Source organism: Biomphalaria glabrata, chromosome 17, assembly GCF_947242115.1.
Source record: "Biomphalaria glabrata chromosome 17, xgBioGlab47.1, whole genome shotgun sequence".
Taxonomy (NCBI): Eukaryota; Metazoa; Mollusca; class Gastropoda; family Planorbidae; genus Biomphalaria; species Biomphalaria glabrata.
In genome coordinates, this window is record NC_074727.1 from 15981980 (window position 1) to 16001863 (window position 19884).

The following is a 19884-nucleotide window of genomic DNA, read 5'->3' on the forward strand; positions in this document are numbered from 1 at the left end:
ATAAAATAGCTTATTTAAATATAACATGATAAATCAAATATCATATTAAAGTCAAGTAACAAAGTAAAATGAAGATAGTAAAATGAACAAATGTCATTTTGGAGACTAGTATTGACTAATTGAATGTCAACTTACGAACGAGTTACAAGCACATGTAAACATAAGAACGACAACGATACAGCATAGAATTTTCATAACAGACTGCAATGCAAACTCTTATTATAAACATTTGGATTAAATGGATTAATTTGGTGCAAAAGTTTTATTGCATTAGAGAAGGAAACCAGAAAGTAAGCAGACGGCATGAATGCCTGTGACCTTTTGTGGATCTTAGATTTTATAAAGTAATAGTGTTAAATTGTGCTATTGGTCTGATATATTCTAATGTTTGTGGTCGATTGGGATATAGTTTGGAAGTACACATTGCGTCTAATGCTGATACAAATCATCACTGTGTCCAATGAATTCATTCATTACAAAAGCTTAGTTTGTAAGCAGAACTCATTTTAAAGCCAATTATTAATATTTGTGCATTCTTTTTGATGAATGTACAAGTAAATTTTCAAAAAATCTTTTTTCCATTAATTTTGTTGTTTTCAATATGACCTGGAATAAGTATTTGGTCTATATATAATTTCTTTCATTTTGTTTTTCTTTAAATTCTATATACTGATATCAACATTAAAAAACAATCATTCTACTTGTAATGTTTAATACATTTTCCTAAAAGAATCAATAAAGAAGTCTTAGTTTTAGTCTTATTTAATGTATAGATTTAAAAAAATCTGATTTCTATACTTTGGAAATAGGATCCATTTCTTTTATATTATTTTGATACTTAATAAGCAATATATATATTGAAAGAAAATTACAAACACTGTTCAGCAATTTGAATCGATGGATAGTCTTCTGTACTTACAATGAATAACTTATCTATCTTATTGATGTAGATGAGCAGAAAAAACACTTTTTTACATTACCTCTATATTTATACATGTTCAATTTTTTTTTATAGTTTTTAATGGCATTTAATTTATTCTTATCTAATGTATTACACTTTTTGTCATGTAAATAGAAATGAATATATTAAATATTGCTTATTTCATGATTTCTACAATTACTTTTTATTAGATAAAATGACCAGAAGATGAAAAGAACGGGAAATGAAATGACCAGGGGATTAAATGACTGGGAACCATGTATATTTATTTATTAAATGACTGGGAACCACGTATATTTATTTATTTATTTATTTATATCTTAATGAATAATTCAGTCAGACTATAATTCAGGAATCAAAGAGTGAAGTTGAGTCTTAGTGCACCAACAATCACCAAAACAAAACCATTGATTGTTTGCTATAGAAGCAGATTTTAAATGGCATTAATTTTGCTGGAACTTTAAAAAAATTACATTAACCTTCCAAATGTCTATGATGTAAATCAATGGTATTAAAAATCACTGAACTAAAAATAAGCCAATGGTTTGTTCATCTCCTCTAGAACCAAGCAGTACTAGGAACAGTACAAGAAAAACTCAAGAAGTCAAAGTAGAAAGCAAAAGAGGTAAGTTTTTATTGGCACAAATTCTGGAGAAAAAAAAAGTTGTTTTATTGTCAGCATGAATCATTTACTTTTTTTTTATAGCTTCCCCAGAGCCAAACATCAGCAGTGGTGAAAAAGATTGGAAGGCTCTCAAACAAGAAGGCACTGATGCTTATGCCAAAAATAATTATGAAAAAGCCAAGCTGTTGTATACTGAAGCAATCATATCTTTAGAAAATGAATTACAGAAAAAAGTACCAAATTTAAGTATGAAATAAACTTTTTTTTTTGTATTTGGTTTGTTTAACATATAGAGTTTAAATATCATTAACTAATACTAAATCTTCACACTGTAGACATGTATTTAATAACAGCACACCTACTGATACAGAAGATGGAATTACCATTGATCACTATTACATTTGTTTGTAATTTCCTGGCTTTTTTATTGTTTGGTTTAGTATATCTATTACTTTTTTGTGTTGTTTTTGTTTTAGTGTGTTATGTCTAGGGTGGAGATCATTGTCAGGCTACTTCAATGTAAATCTTTTTTTCTCACACTATTATGCTAGAACTGACTATGCTTATTCTTTTAAAGCCATAATCCCAGTCAGATATAATTGTTGTATATGCTGACTCAGTTTTATTTTTTTCTTTGATAAATCATCTTTTTTTTTTCTCTAAATCCCAAGTGCTAATAAACTTAGAAGATGGCCACAATCTGGCCATACTCTATGGCAACAGAGCTGAATGTTGGTACAAGATGGGTGACAAAATACAGTTTCTTGAGGATGCTAAGAAGAATGTAGATTATGACGGTAATTGGTACAAGGTAGTAAAATTTTGAAATTCTTTACAGTTTGCATAATGTATTTAACTAATCTAACACATTTCCAAAAGTGCCAACAGCCTGTTTAACTAGCTGTAGATACCCAGATTAAATGTTTAACAATAACTTGAACCTGATTTGAAAATTGTGTTGATCGTAAAGCATTTTAACTAGTTTTAAGTGATCTAGAAAAAAAGACCCAATGTAGTAAATTGCAATGTTCATTTGATTAAATTTTAATCATTTTTTTAAATTTTTATTATTTAACCCATTAGCTCCTTCTGCAGTTAGAAACGTTTTCCCGTTTTTGTCCTAAACCGTTGTAGAACGTTCTAAAACCCCCTATTCAATATACTTGATTTAAACTTTTTAAAGAGAAGATTTCTTTTAGTCTTGTTGCAAGCGTGATTACAAATCATTTTGGAGATTACCAATTCTATTTTTATAACAATCGGAAAGATATTTATTGTTTAAATAATTTTTCAAACGAACAGGCCCATAGCCCCAGTGTATAAGCCCCCACTTAGGAAAATGGGTATTTTTTGAAGCTTTTTTATATTCTAATGGTATTTAAATTATATATTTTTTTAAACTAGACATATCGTTTTATTTTTTAAAGTTGTTTGTTTGTTTATATGTATTAGATCTTAAATTTGATTAAATTTTAAAATAAATATTTTTTAGGATTTTTTAAATGCGGAGTTATCGTTCTTTGCTTGAGAAGGGTTTTTCTTAACGGGAAATAGGAGCTGTTGGGTAAAAAAATATTTTTTTTATAGCTTTTTTTTTTTTTTATTATTAGGGCCATCAGAGAGTTGGTAGAGCTTTCAAGGAAAAGGGTAACCCGAAGAGCGCAGTGAAAGCATTTACAAATGCTTACAAAATGTGGAAACCATCTGACGGTGAAAAGAACAGGCTGGCTATTTTATCTGATTTAGTGGACTGTGCTTATGAATTAAGTAAGTTTTTACAATCTTAAACAGCTGGCTATCTTATCTGATTTAGTGGACTGTGCTTATGAATTAAGTTTTTACAATCTTAAACAGCTGGCTATCTTATCTGATTTAGTGGTCTGTGCTTATGAATTGAGTAAGTTTTTACAATCTGAAACACATAGATTGCCTTCAGAACTAATATTTTTTCATTCAGGTGTAGGATGTTATCGCTTGGGTCCTTTTAAATAAACTTTTTTTGCTGGCCCTATTCTCATGGTACATTTTCCACCTACCTGACTTATGTGCCTCATCTAGAAAGAAAATTCTACATAATGCTCTGTAACCTTTGGATGACAGTTCTGATAGTCTAATTCTAAATTTGTTCTTGGTTTTATGTTTGTTTTACTTGTTTCTGGACTATCAAGACCATCAAAATAACAGTCTAGTGTGCATACCATTATGACCAGACAACCATCCTCTTTTCTCAACAGTCAAACCCTATAGTTGGTCTCATTTATAGGCCTGAACTTGCCAAAATGGTGTCTTTTATCCAGTTTTCAAAATACAAAATACAGAATTATTGATTTGTATTTTAAAACTGCATATAATTATTTTGTGCACTTTTTAGTACTTCAGAATCAAATTTCTGAGCTCTTCTATTGAAAGCACAAATATCAAGAGATCTTACAATTAAGTGTCCTTGACAAAGTCTTTTTTTTTACTACATTTTTCATAAGTTCCATTATACTGGCTCTCTCATTGATCCATATTGCTTTCATTTTTTTTGTCTCTTACTGCATTATATTTCTGAAAGAATGTAACTGGATCTTAAAAATCAAATGTAAAAAAGAGCAGATTACTGTGATTACCTTAGGTATGAAAAATCCTCTATGACAGCTGTTAAAGAATGTAAGTATATGAGTCAATCTTGGTCAGAACTACTAAACTTAAATGTTACTCCAGAACTCCACATTGTATTACATAAAATTATTTTCAAAAGAAAAAAAAAAGACTAACCTGGCTTAAGTTTATTACAAAGCTTTGTACTGAGACAATGAAGGGCTTAATTATGATGAAGAAGCCTGTCATGTATCTGAAGTCCACAATTTATGTTATTAATTTACAAACAAACAATATCTATCTGCATCACTAGCTGGATTGGTATGAGTGTTTCCTTTAACACAAGCACAATTATTTGAGATGATTTATCCCACACCATAGCATAAAGTCAGAGATCAAGTTAGAAGACTATTTTTTGTTAGTATTCATTACTTGTTTTGCTGTGTTATGCTTGGTCTAAATCTTGTTCATTCATTGTTTAATGTTTGTTGTCATAGATATTGTGTTCTTTAAAGAAACTGAACTTGGCTGGATACATCTAATAGTAATGTTAGAATTATTACAGGAACTATATATTTATCTTAAAGCTTGCTTGACCTACCTCACTGATGTATTTTTTTTGCCAGAAATGGATCCAAGCAATAGTTTCCAGAATGTACCAATATCTAATTCAGCTTGGGCCAAGTTAGCCTATGAGTATTTGAAAAAGAAAGATTGGCTGAAAGCTGAGTTCTCTGAGAGTCTGGCCTGTAATTCCCAATTCAGAAATGAACGCTTTGACCCTACAGATATTAATTTGGCGCATCTTTGTGATGAAAAAAAATTGAAACAGCATTATAAGTAAGTAATTATTTAGTTATACTTACCAGGATTATAAAATAATCTTTGGAATATGAAGTTAATATAATTTAAGTACCACTATTAAGTCTTCCACCTTTGAAGATTGTCTAAAATTACATAACACATAAGTAATTTGTTCAAGAAGATAAATAGATTTAATTAAATGTAGTTTTTAATTACCTTTTTCATCTTAGATCTCTTTTTATAAAGGTGAAAAAAAAACTGATAAGTATAAAATGAGAAACTAAACCAAAGTCATTTTTCTCTAAAAAATACTTTTGTTTAGTTAGAGTGTTGTTTTCATACATTGTGAAAAAACAACTTAACTGATTCTTCCCAATGCTTTGCTTCTAGTACATAGCTGTATGAATATTCTGTATTCAAGAGATATTGCATCTTAAACTGCGTTTTTTACAAATTTAGGGCCAATGATTGATTTATTTTTAAAAAATTAGTAATGGTAGAAGTATTTTAATTTTTTATTTATTCTTGAGTGTAATCACTTGGATTAGTAAGAACCTCTTTAAAATAACTTGTCATTATGGTACTTTGCAAGCACAATTACAAAATAAAAACAAGTATGGGATATTGTATCTTGATCAAGTTTACTTGAGCTTAATAATAGGGTATTAAAAAAAAAAAGAAACTAAGACAGAAAGAGTCCATAAAATGTATCTTAAAATCAAACACCTAACCCAAAAAGTTGCAGACAGTTGCAAAGTGAATACATACATAAAGTAATATCTAAAAACAACAATAAAAACTAATGGTCATACATTAAATCTATAAAAAATGTAAACAACAGGAGTATCTCCTTTAAAAAGTGAAGATAACTTAACACATAACGATAATGAATTTAAAGCTTACATTCTTAATATATATTTTGCATCAGCATTCTCAGCCCGAAGAGACAAAGTCAAATTAATAAATTTAAACCAAGTAGAAAACATAATAGATATAAATGTACAAGAAAAAGGGATCCAAAAACTATTAGCTAGCATTAAACCAAATAAAGTTTCTGGATCTGATGATATTCCAGCTAGATTGCTCAAAGAACTAATCAATCAGCTGGCATCAGTGTTTTGAAATACTTTTTCAGGCATCACTAAATCAGGGAAGGGTACAGAAGGACTGGAAATGTCACTCCCCTATTTAAAAAAATAAAAATCTTATCTGGGGAATTACAGACCAGCATTATATGTAAAATACTAGAAGACATAATATGTAGCAACATTATAAATCATTTAAATAAACGTAATGTCCTCACTCCATACCAACATGGCTTTAGGAAATATAGGTCAAGTGAAACTCAACTAATAAGATAAATTGTTGTGTTTTCAAAAAAATTAGATAATAGTGAGCAAACAGATGCAATTTTATTAGACTTTCTAAGTCATTCAACTAGTTCACCACCATTGCCTGCTTAAAAAACTATAATACTTTGGCATTAATAGTTCATTACATCAATGGATTCAGGATTTCCTTATAGGAAGAGAACGAACTGTAATAATAAATGGCTCTAAATCAACACCAATAACAGTAAACTCAGGTGTAGCTCAAGGAACAGTCTTATGTCCACAACTATTTTTAATTTACATAAATGATTTACCAGGAACAAAAGTCAGATTATTCGCAGACAATTGCATAATATATAGAACAATAAAAACAACACAAGATACAGAAATTTTACAAAAAGAATTAGAAGAATGACAGAAATGGGAATCAAATTGCAGTATGTCTTTCCACCCAGAAAATGCCAGTTATTTAGAGTAACAAAAAAACTAAAAACAAATGAAAACTACTTACTTGATTCATGGAAAACCAGTCACACAGACTAAAAACTCAAAATATCTAGGTGTAATAATAAATGAAAAGTTATCAAGGAAACCTCATATTGATGAAATTATTAAAAGAATCAAGCAAAATAAAGAAATTTTTACAAAACAAACAAAAACATAAAAACTAAAATGCTGTTTAATTTAACCTTAATTAGTCTAATATTAGAATATGCATCCTGTGTTTGGGATCCCTCAACTCAAGAAAACATAAAGAAACTAGAACAGATAAAAAGTAGAGCAGTGAGATTTTTAACAAACGAATATTCCAATTTGATTAGAGTAACACCATTAGTAAAATCACTAAACTTAGAGACACTTCAGGACAGAAGAATAAAAAGTAAATAATTTACAAATAGAAAAACAAAACCTAATGAAATTTTCAGAAAGACACAAAGAGGCACATTTCTTATTCCATACACTAGAAGTGTTCCTTCTTTCATAGTGCCATTAGAGATTGGAATGGGTTTCCCGATTCAGCCAGGAAAACCAACAACTTGACAGAGTTTAAGTCATTCATTGACATGCATGACTAGATTGACACATGAAATGCATAGGATGTAATTTTCTTCTTTTTTGAAGTAACATCTGTAATATATAAGATAAAATAAGAAAAGGCTAAAGAGTTATTTTAAAATTATGCATGGCTCACTGAGAATGGTTGTTTTACTTATTATGATTATTTTGATGAAATAATCTGTTATACAGATTTAGGCCTTTAAAAAAATAATATACTGGAATTTTATTGACGTTCACTGAATAATATCAATTTTAATCTTACAAAAGAAAGTTTCTTTACATTAACTTATTTCACTGTAAAATTTATCATCAACTACATGTCACACACTGACATTAAACTTTGCATTTTGCTTATTTAAAAAAAATTTTTTTTACATTTTTTGATGGCATCGAGTGTGCAGATTTTGTATCTTCATGCCAGCAAATGGTCAAATAAGGAGGTACTGGCATGTTTTATTCATTTCTATTTCAGGTGGATTTGTCGTCTGCTAATGTTTTTCTTAAAGTACAATGTGGATCACACAACACTGAAGTTCCACCCAGAGGACACATTCTTTCACGCTGTCATTGCCATTTCATTGATGAATCCTATTCCCCCAATAGAGAGGAAATATTTGGATGATTCTCTTGTGCTTCTGTTTCAAGTGATGGACAGCATCATTTCACCACAGAAGTTACAAAATTTAACAGACGCCAAAGGAAATACAGTGTTACACTCACTGGCTATATTAAAAGTAAGTTCACTCAATACCTTTATTCATCATATTTTTAATTTGTCCGCTGTGTCTGTGAGTGAAGAATGCTGGTCATGGGAAGTTTTTGGGTACATTCTAAAAAGTGCTTCAATATTATTGATTGGTGTTTGCTGACAGATGTAGTGTAAATTTCTGTCTTCAGTATTATCTTCAGCCACCAACACTTTAATGATTTTCCCTCTGCACATAGAGTGATTGACACCCAGATAGTATCTGTTTTATATGAGTTAAGGTGCTACTCTATACCCCTAAATCCATTTGCCTGCATACCAGAATACCCTTGAGCTGTAAAGAGGGAATAACCCTGAGGGATTATGGGCTCGACATGGCTTAAATTGTGCTGGTGTGCTATAAAACCCAAAATATCAAATACCAGAATACCCCTCGAAGGGCGGTGAAGAAACTCTCATTTTGGCTTTCAAAATCTTTGTTAGTTTATTGAATTGCCTTGAATCCTTTCTTTCTAAAAAAAACATGACAACTTCATTATGACATTTATGTGCTCAATGTACTTTGTCATGTATTCAATTTACTTACAACTTAAAAAAAAAATAATTCTGCTATTGTTTTGTTACAGGGGTCTGACCCAATGAGGCAGTACTTAGCACATTATCTGGTTGAGAAAGGAGTCAATGTTATGGCTAGAAACAAAGACAATGCACTGGCTTATGATTTAACTAAATCCAATGATATTGTAAGATATGTTCTACAAAGTTATATGGATAAAGGTAATTGACATTTCACACTACAGTGTATTTGTCTTGATTCAGAAGTTATATGCTTTTCCATTATTAACTGGTAAAGAGTATTTTCAAAATCAATTACATTTTCAGATCATTTACTAAAAAAAAATATATTTTTTTTAGCATTCTTTGAATTATTTGAACATTTGTGGTAAATTTTTGCTTAAATTATTAAGGTTGAACAAAATGTTTATACATGAGCATATGATAAAGATATATTTAATGGTAGAGACGATGTGTTACTTTCAAGAGTTGAAAAGGAGAGAATTGAATCTCAATCTTACTAATCTCATGTATATATACCTGCAATCAGTTGAGTTGCACAGTAAGTTATGACATAGTTCTCATACATATAAAACAAACTCTCCTTTTTTTTGAATGTCCAAAATGATATTATCTCTGACTAACCATAAGGCTCATCAGCTAAGTCTAGCCAAAACCTCTTTCCTACACTTGATAAGAAGGGCACCTGTTGTTTCCTTTTGGATAAGCTAGAACAAGACTTTCATAATTCCTAAAGCCAGACAGGGGCACTTGCTTGATAGACCGTTGAGCTTGTGAAGTAATTTGTAAACCATTTCATTGCATTCCTCTGTTTTTGTCATCCTAAGTGTCACATCCAGTGAGAAGACTGGTCCATTTCTTTGTTGTTGTCTTCCCATTATCTTCCTCTGCCTGCCTTCCTTTTTCTTTTTTTTTGAAACTTTTTCACAACCTCAACTCAGAAGCTAATGAGGTTGTGACAGAGCATCCCATAAAGCTTGCAGGACATGTTCTGCGACAAAATGAATCAAGCATAGCAAGAGTTGTGATGACATGGAGGCTAATGCTAGTACAAGGAAAATTTAAACAAGAACGTCCTTGTATAACTTGGCACTACTTTTTCATGGAGGATCTCAGCAGTGGAGACAAGGTGGGAAGAGGCTTTAGACATTGCCAGTGACAGATCTTAGTGGAGACAGCTTGCCGCCCAATGCACCGAAAGGCGCTCCAGAATCTAGTTCTAAGTCTAAGTAAATCAATTTGTATTTTTTTATAACAGAAGGGAGATCTCATGGGACCCAATTATCTTTTTGATGTAGTCACCTGCTGCTCAGCTTAAAAATATTTTGGTTGAAAAATGAATTAAAACAATTGTTTTGTCACTTGGTGAATTAGTTCTTAAACAGCATCACAATATTCGTTTATTGTTGTTGTTTTTTTTTGGTTATAGAAGCAGCTATCATAAAAGCGGCAGAGAAACAAAAGGAGGAGGAAAGCCGAAATAAAAAGCAACAAAAGAAAGAAACTGCAAAGGGAGATACAGGCACCAAGAAAGCAACAGTATCAGCCTCCGAGGTCAAACCCAAAGTTCAAGAGAAGCCACTGAACAACATTAAGCCCGATGAGACTGATAAACTGAAGAAAGAGAAGACTCTTGCCAATGCTGCTTCCAAGAAGCTATGTGACTTCTGTGAGAAAAAGTTAGAAGATGCTTTGGAATATCAGAAGGAAGAGGAATATGAAAAAGGTTAATTTTTAAAAATCTTTTATCTTAATTAAAGAAGTATGTTTACAACACCATGTAGAAGTAGAGATAAAGTTTGGTTGTGGTAATACAGTGAATCTGTGATGCAAAAGCAAATGGCAAAGATTTTTTACAAAGCTTAAATCAATTCACTCTGTCTGTCTGGTAGAAAGTGTGTAAGCCTACATGTTATTTCTCTCACACCCATTCTCAGATCAAGTTGAAACCAACAAGAAAAATAATCCTTCAGTATTCACAGATATGGTTAAATTTGTTGGGTTTAGTCCCAATACATAATTGTTAACACTATTTCTACCTCACACAGTCTCCAATCAAGTTAATAGTTTAAACAATTATTTATTGTACCTAACAAAGCATTAACCAATTTAAAAAATACCCAGTTACTCAATTAATTATTGGTAATTAATTATTTTGTTTGAAATTGAATAAGGGAAATAACTTGTACATTATTGATATAATTTCAAGGGTGGAGTTTTTCCCCTTTAGATAATCTTTTTTTTTATTATTATTATTAAGCTTGTTCTCATTAGTGATGCAGCATGTCTATTTTTGCCCTTGAGAATAGTTACCAGTTTCATTTAGGATGTTTATTTTCTGTTTGTTTTTTTTGTCAGGATGTACAATCTTAGATTTGTTTTGGTTTAAAATGTGCTAAAAGTATTAAAATTAGATAAATGCATCCATTTTTAAGTGTCCTAACAAACATTTATTGGTTCTGTACTGATCTTAGTACTTTATTTATTAGTAATTATTTTGTATCATTTTAATCATAATGAAGAATTATTATTACTTTTTAAAAAAAAACAATCTCTAGCCTACCTGCAGCTTGTGGAAGTTATCAACATCAAAAAACATGGGACAGATCCAAGACATAAGAATATGAAGCAACAAAGCTTAACCAGAATTGCAACTCTTTTATCTTATGCTGACGCAAATGGTTAGTTCTCTTTTTCTTTCATTCAAATTAACAACAAAAACAACGACTGTACATAATTAACATAATTAATGTTGGAAGGAAAGTGAAAGAGTGTTGCTGGGAAGGGGGGGGGGTAGCAACTAGAAAAAAAAAGGTATATATGTGCTGATTTTATGCAGTCCATTGGACATCAAAATGAGTATAATGCATTTTTTTTGTGAGGGTTGTGTGAAGTCTAAAGTATTTAAATAGAATTATACTGTGCCCACTAAGTTAATGGAAATAGATAACAGGTGAAGTCAAAAGTATTTGAATAGAATTATATTTGTGCCCACTAAGGTAATGGAAATAGATAATAGGTGAAGTCAAAAGTATTTGAATAGAATTATATTGTGTCCACTAAGGTTAGGGAAATAGGTAACAGGTGAAGTCTAAAGTATTTAAATAGAATTACACTGTGCCCACTAAGGTAATGGAAATAGATAACAGGTGAAGTTGAAAGTATTTGAATAGAATTATTTGTGCCCACTAAGGTAATGGAAATAGATAATAGGTGAAGTCGAAAGTATTTGAATAGAAGTATTTGTGCCCGCTAAAGTTAGGGAAATAGGTAACAGGTGAAGTCTAAAGTATTTAAATAGAATTACACAGTGCCCACTAAGGTAACGGAAATAGATAACAGGTGATTAAACAAAAAATTAATCTTCTGTAAATAATTGATTTAATAAATGTAAATAAAAGAGTAATAATAAAGTAATAAAAATAAAATAAAAGGAAGTAACAATAGGGAAAAAGATAACAGATAAATAAAACTTTATAGTTGTCATCGCTAATTGCAGATTTTTTGGAACGTGAGTGATCTGTTTTCTGATTGTCTTAAGTTTTTGCTTCTTTTAAATTTTCTGGTAAAGGTTAATGTGTTCCTGCTCATGGCATGTTAGGCTTATTACTGGGCTTGTAGTATTAGAACACAGTAGTTGACAGTGGCTCTAATTCCCACTTCTTATGGGACTAGATTGCTATGCTGGGCACTGTTGATACTTCTTCTCTAAATGTTTGACAGCTACTACTTTTCTTTCCTCTAAGAGTGAAGACAGCTATTGTGATCAGAGGTTATGTCAACTCAGATTCAAGTTTGAATGAAGGATTTCTAATGTCCATAGGTCTAGAACCATATAGTGTTAACTCAATCAGGAAGTGTTGTCCTAAAAATTCCAGAATCAATCCCTCCACATAAGCTAAAAAAAACCCAGACACATAAAATCTTCTCTCTTTAAAAGAAAGGAATAGATAGAAAAAAAGTAAACGTAGTCCTGATGATGTAAAGCTCATCTGTTTCTATGGACTATGGTTTAATTCAGATGTCATGTGGCCAGTACAATTACCAATCACTTTTGCTTTCGCAACTTTTGCCAGAGTGAGGAGGAATTGGCGGTGTCCACAAAATCTTGAAGTTGAAATCAAGACCCTTCTGTTCAGAAACCATACTCTTTGGGAATCACCCACATCACCTTGTACTAGTACTGGCTATGTACAATTTCTTGAAATGAGTGTTTTGCAAGCATTTAAACAGAACTATCTATAGCCCATATGAATATACACTAAAAAAGGGAATAAGACAAATTGTAATGTTTATGTCTAGGTCTGTTAGGACATTTCTAAATTCAAGGCGAATGTTGAAGAAACATGAAATTGTGATATAGAAATTTGAATTGACCACCAGAGCTGTAGATCAGAAACATTGGCTGGACCAATAGAGCAATGATCATCTAAACCTATCTATGTGACAAGGTTTATTAATAACCTTAATAAGGTGCAGAGAATCTGTAGTTTGGACCTGAAATTCAGAATTCTTGTATTAAGGAAATCACTCAGGTGGTCTGGGGGGATAAGAAGTGGAACACTTTAAATGTGAAAAGGGGTAAATATCAATTGTCAACTAAGAAGGATGCATACCTTAGCAAGTAATTATCCTCTGCTTTGGTTTTCATGAAAATCTTAACTGTCCTTTGATTTTCATTGTAGGAAGTAAATTCTTTTAAAGTTTCTACTATGATATACTCCAGAAATATGTTAAAAAGAAGAGGAGAGAGAATGCATTATTGCTGCACTCCTATAGATGTCCTAAAACTTTCTACAATTTGGTTGTTCAGAAGTACTGAGCTATTTGCTTTTTTGCTTTAAGGCTTTGATAACATCAATAATGTTTTTATCTTTGTTGAACTCCCTTGCCACATGCCATCATGCCAAACCTGGCCAAAAGCTTTTTTGAAGTCAATGACGTGTATCAGTTGTTTTGGTGCTGAAGACTTTTCTTTTAATTTAACAGTCTAATGTTAAATATTTGTTCAAGACTGCTTCTGCTTGCTTTGAAGCCTGTCTGTTCTTTGGAAAAGACCTTCTCTTCTTTTCTCTTCAGTCTGTTGAGAAAAATTTTTTAGCATGATCTTGCTTGGATCACTTATAAGACTTATCATTCTATAGTTATAGCATTGTTTCTTTCTTGGGAGTGGAATAATTAAAGATTGGGTCCATTCTTTCGACTATGTTTTTCTTCCCTTAAACTATTTTTTGTTCACAAGGCTAATTAAATCACTATGTCTGTATTGTTGTTTACAAACAGAAAGTCCAAAGTCTCTTATAAAGAACATAAGTTCTGATGGAATAGTGGATGTAATCAATGAGCTGGCTCAGACAAGAAAGTGGATTCAGCTGGAGAAGTTTGTGGCACATGTTAAAGACAACGACAGGGGCAAGGCCCTCACAGATTTTGCCAAGTCTATCAACCTGCAGGATGTCATTGATGAACCTTCCCTTGATGGATTGACTGATTCTAAAATCAGTATAATTGATCTGCTGCTCAGTTATGGGGCTAAGTTGGATAAAACTACATCCATAACTGCTTTGAATCATAGCATGGCTAAGTCTGATTGGATGGTAAGGAATAAGGAATTTTTTTAGCTCATTATTTTAATAAAAGCCTTGTTACATTAAATACGAAAAATTTGTTTGCTAATAAATCCCTGTTACTAAAATGCATAATAACTTTGAAGTTATTTGTTGCACATCTTATATCTTATCTTATCTTATATAATACAGACGTTACTTCAAAAAAGAAGATGATTACATCCTACGCGTCATGCATTTAGTCATGCATATTAACCAATGACTTAAATTCTGCCAAGTCACTGGTTTTCCTGGCTAGCTCAGGCAACCCATTCCATGCTCTAATAGCACTAGGGAAGAAGGAGTATTTGTACAAATTTGTCCTAGCATATGGGACGAGGAATGTGCCTTTATCTTTGTGTCTTTCAGAGTATTTTATTAAATTTTGTTTTTGTATTTGAAGATTATGGTTCAGTGTTTTATGTATTATTGCTACTTTACTTTTGAGCCTTCTGTCCTGAAGGCTTTCTAAATTTAGTGATTTTACTAAAGGTGTTACTCTAGTTAAATGTGAATATTCGTTTGTTATGAATCGCACTGCTCTATTTTGTGTCTGTTCTAGTTTCTTAATGTTTTCTTGAGTTGAGGGGTCCCAAACAGAGGATGCATATTCTATTATCGGCCTAACCAAGGTTAAATAACATTTTAGTTTTATTTTCTTATTTGATTTATAGAAATTTCTTTTAATAAATCCTAATGCTTTGTTTGATTTTTTTGTAGTTTCATCAATATGTGGATTCCATGACAGTTTTTCATTTATTATAACACCTAGGTATTTTGCGTTTTTAGTCTGTGTTACTGGTTTGCCATGAATAAGATAAGTGGAATTAATTTGTTTTAGTTTTTTTGTTACTCTTAACAACTGACATTTTTCTGGGTGGAAAGACATGCTCCAATTTGATTCCCATTTCTGTAATTCATCTAATTCTCTTTGTAAAATATCTGTGTCTTGTGTTGTTTTTATTGTTCTATATATTATGCAATCGTCTGCAAATAATCTGACTTTTGTTCCTGAAGTAATGCAATTTGGTAAATCATTTATGTAAATTAAAAATAGTAGTGGACCCAAGACTGTTCCTTGAGGTACACCTGAGTTTACAGTTATCGGTGTTGATTTAGAACCATTTATTATTACAGTTTGTTCTCTCCCTATCAGAAAGTCTTTAATCCACTGATGCAGTGGACCATTAATGCCGAAATATTTTAATTTTTTAAGCAAACTATGGTGGTGAACTTTGTCAAAAGCCTTAGAAAAATCTAGTAAGATAGCATCTATTTGTTCACTATTATCTAAACCTTTTGAAAAATCATCAATTAGTCCTATTAGTTGTGTTTCACATGATCTATATTTCCTAAAGCCATGTTGGTATGGTGTGAGGACATTATGTTTGTCTAAGTGGTTTATGATGTTGCTACATATTATGTGTTCTAGGATTTTACATGTGATGCTGGTAAGTGATACTGGTCTGTAGTTTCCTGGGTCAGATTTTTCTCCTTTTTTAAATAGGGGGGTGACATTAGCTTCTTTCCAGTCCTTTGGTACTCTGCCCTGGTTAAGTGAAGCCTGAAAGAGTATTTTGAACACTGGGGCTAGCTCATTACTTAGTTCTTTGAGTAATCTAGCTGGAATACCATCAGGTCCAGAAGCTTTATTTGGTTTGGTGTTGGCTAATAGTTTTTGAATTCCATTTTCTTGTACTACTATATCTTCTATGTTGTCTACTTGGTTCAAATTCAGTAATATGTCTTTGTCTCCTGGGGCTGAGAATGCTGATGCAAAGTATTTGTTTAGAATGTTTGCTTTAGTTTCATTATCATTATGTATTATGTTATGTTCATCTTTTAATGGCGCTACGCCTGTTGTTTCCATTTTCTTAGACTTAATGTATGACCATAGGTTTTTGTTGTTATCTTTAGATATTACATTGTTTATGTATTCACTCTGCAGCTGTCTGCTTACTTTTTGGGTTAAGTGTTTAATTTTTATATACTTTTTGTAAACTCTTTCTGCATTAGTTTCTTTAAATTTTCTATATAGGTTTTCCTTCTGTTTACAAAGCTTCTTTAGTCTATTATTAAACCAGCATTTATTTATTTTGTTTGATGTGTATTTAGTTGGTATATGATTTTCTATAATGCTTTTAAGATGGTTTTTAATGAAATTCCAGAGGTCATCGACTGGTTGGTCAATGTCTTTTTCTAATAAGAATGTTTGTTGAAAGTTTAATGCAGCTTGGTGTAGTTGTGTTAGGTTACATTTATTCCAGAGTAAGATTTTTCTTTTGGGTTTTGTATTGGCTACTGCTTTTATCTGACTGTGTATTTTTATGATCTCATGGTCTGATAGACCAGGGATAATATCATAATCAACTACTAATCCAGGTCTGTTGGTTAAGAAGAGATCTAATGTGTTGTTTAATCTAGTTGGCTTTTTAATGATTTGATCTAAACTTAGGTTGTGTAAAGTTTCTATGAAAAGCTCATTTATGTCCTTAAGGTTTTGGTGTTTATCTATGGTTAGTGTTTTCCAATTTATATCAGGTAGGTTGAAATCACCCATAATCCAAAAAACTGCATTTTTATTTGTCTCTTTAAGTGTAGTAATCTGATTACATAGTTCCTGCATGCATTGATTGCATAGTAAAGTACCCCTTTGAGACATTGTGATCTATATAGCAGATGACCAACCGCCTTTACTTTCACCAACAAATGTGAGGTACCTATAAGAATTGGGTGGATTCAGAGGCGTCCTGAAATTCAGAATCAACACACAAATTTTAAGCCTAGACCCCTTATTTCAGAAGCCTAATTCTCTACCACTCAGCCACTATGTTCCTACTGCTGGCATAATGCTATCATATTGTAATTTATAATTATTCATTGGCAGCATTGTAGCTCTTCCTTATTCTCCACAGAAACCTTTTTTTTAACCTTTGACTCTTTTAACTTGCATTCTGGACATTTATTTTGAAAATTTCTTTTTTACTTTTGTCTTTTTCAAAGCCATAAGAGTTCTGTGTATGCAAAAGTACATTGTTTTTGTTTATTCTACTAATGACTTAAAACACAATAAGAAAATGATGATATTAGTGATGCTCTTACTAGTTTTATCTAGTCATATTTTGTGCAGCTTGTTGTAAAGTTGTTAAAGATGGGGGCTAACCCAAAAGGTGTGAGTTTAAATCCTAAAGACACACCAAACCATGCAGCACTCCAAGTTGGACTGTCATTAGATCCAGGTAATTAGAGAACATCTCTTAATGTCAGTAATAAATCATGCTATATATTTATATGTATCTGTAATGAATCCTAGTCTTCAATTTGATTTAATTTTTATCTAGAATTATCATTTTAGAGGTAGGCAGTTTTAATTCAGCTATCTTGAAGATGATAGATCCCAGGTAAAATTTAGGGACAGGCACATTATTTAGTCTACTTAAAAGTATGCATTTTTTAAAATGGGGAAAGTCTGATTCCTTGCCAGCAAGCTAGCCAGCTCTGACTTGACACCTATAACCAGTGAGGAAAAAAGATGTGGTAACCTCACCTTACCATAAAAGTCATATGCTTTTTTTTTTTTTGTATTTGTAGTTTTCTGCATTTACTTTTTACAGTTATTTCTTTGACTTTTTTTCCAGGCAATTTTACAATATTGGAAGAGCTGAGGAGCATTTATGTGAGAGAGAAAGATAAAACTGGATATGGCTACCTTTCAGAATCCTGCAAAGATGGTGACGGCAACACACTTTTACACTTGGCTGCCCAGGTGATCTTCACTTTAAACTATTGCATTACCTCATGGTTGTAGTTTATATCTTCAGTCCTTCAGTGGTTTCCAGTCTAAGAGAAACAAGTTCATTCATACAAATTCATTGCTAGCTTAATATCAATGTGAATTAATCTTGTTATTCATAATAGATTTAAATGATAAAGGCAACTTATGGGGTCAGGGGGAGCACTGTAGGGTCCCAGGTAGGGTCAAGGTGGCTCCCTGGAGCTACATATCATTGACAGCGTAAGTTCAGAAAAGATTCTTCTCAACCTTTTTTTGTCAGAAGAAGTAACAACAATATGTTGATGACTTCAGCGAAACAAAATAAATATATCCCTTGAAAGTAATTTTAGCAGCTTCGCCCCCCCCTTTCTCTTGATTGTCAGGGCATAAAGTTACCCTTTGTAGAATGGCAAGGGGGGCATACTCCCCAGTTTGAGAAATGCTGCGTTAACCCATTGTTTTCTGGGGTGGATTGTGGAGTAACAAAGTTTGTTAGTTAATTCTTGCTTTGGGAATAGTACAAGTGTATTGAACAATAGTGTTTTGTTTTTTTCTGAGTGATTTTTTATGTATTTTTAAAAACTTAGATATTTCTTAATTATAATTTTATCTTCAAGTTCTTATAACTAAACTGATATTACTAATGGCGATTTATCTGTCTGTACATCTCTCTCTAAATAAATAAATAAATTATTGCTTTTATATAGCGCTACTTTCATGCTTATAGCATGCTCAGAGCACTTTGGTCCAATCTCAGTTGAGGACCAGTGGGGGGTATCTAGGAGAAGGTTTTCCGTGCTGCGTTCAGGCGCTCAGTAACTCTGCCCTAGTCGGGTGTCGAACCTTGAGCCCCCTTCATAGGTAGCCAAGCCAAGTTCAAGTGCACTTAGCCTCTCGACCATGCTTCCCACTCTTCTCTATATCTATATCTGTATCTTTCTCTCTCTCTTTCTGTATCTAAAACATTTCTATTTATACTAAATCAATAAGAAACAAGATCTCTAATTTATTTAAAAGTTTGTGTTTTTTTTCTAAACCTCAGGCCAAGTTTAGCCCCCACTCTCTTAGAGCAGTGGAGCTTTTGTGTGAGTGGCAGGTACCAGCTGATGTGTGTAACAATGTTGGGAAACTACCAGTAGATTACCTGACTAGCAGGACAGACAGACGAGCTCAGTACATAAAGGTCACTATGAGCTCAGACAAAAGGGGTGGCACAGCCTCCAATGTTGCCAGACAGAAATCCACTACCAAAAGTAAGCTTTAAATCATTACTGCCAAAATTTCTGCAAAAAAGCTGACTGTTCATGGGTCAAATCAAAGTTTGGACTGCTTAAGATATTAATGTTTCTTGATAGAAAAATAACAACATATCATTATATGCATTTGTTGGAAACAAGTTACTCAACACATTTCAGCTTAAGATATTGAATAATTATGCCAATAGTACTGCCCTTTGATGTAAGATAATTCATAAAAAAATAAAAACAGTGATTACAAAGAAAAGCAAAACTATATGTTTTTTTGCCAATAGTTCTGTCCCTTTGCTGTAAAATAATTCAATAATAGAGGGGGTTTGTGCCTGGGTCTTGTTCAGGCCTCTCTATAGAGTATGGAGCTTTGAATGATGCTTCACATAGGCAAATCTCACTAGTTCCTATTTTTATCTTCTGAAACATATTTGTCTCATTCTATTGTGTACGATTCTGAGAAGAAATATTGTATTTTGGTCCTTTCTGAACAGCTTGTAATAGGCATCGGTTTTCTTGAACTTCGAGAGCTGGTCTTTTTCTCATTTATTCTACTCTCTCTTTTTTTTTTCATTTCTTCTGAGTAGATAAGGATTTTTTATTGTTGAGTCATTTTCCCTTCTTTGTCCAGT

The 19884-nt window shown here is 32.0% G+C and overlaps 1 protein-coding gene across 1 annotated transcript in view; it reads left to right on the forward strand.

The window, feature by feature from the left end:
• The window catches only part of LOC106069055 (TPR and ankyrin repeat-containing protein 1-like), a 71059-nt gene that overhangs the window by 14145 nt on the left and 37030 nt on the right, over positions 1 to 19884 (forward strand). The window contains exons 14-26 of the mRNA XM_056016083.1: positions 1503 to 1565; positions 1647 to 1811; positions 2237 to 2376; positions 3176 to 3332; positions 4775 to 4988; positions 7815 to 8076; positions 8675 to 8825; positions 10054 to 10350; positions 11183 to 11305; positions 13908 to 14221; positions 17361 to 17469; positions 17869 to 17996; positions 19048 to 19258. Coding sequence (XP_055872058.1) covers positions 1503 to 1565; positions 1647 to 1811; positions 2237 to 2376; positions 3176 to 3332; positions 4775 to 4988; positions 7815 to 8076; positions 8675 to 8825; positions 10054 to 10350; positions 11183 to 11305; positions 13908 to 14221; positions 17361 to 17469; positions 17869 to 17996; positions 19048 to 19258 — 2334 coding nt within the window. The remainder of the gene's footprint in view (positions 1 to 1502; positions 1566 to 1646; positions 1812 to 2236; positions 2377 to 3175; positions 3333 to 4774; positions 4989 to 7814; positions 8077 to 8674; positions 8826 to 10053; positions 10351 to 11182; positions 11306 to 13907; positions 14222 to 17360; positions 17470 to 17868; positions 17997 to 19047; positions 19259 to 19884) is intronic.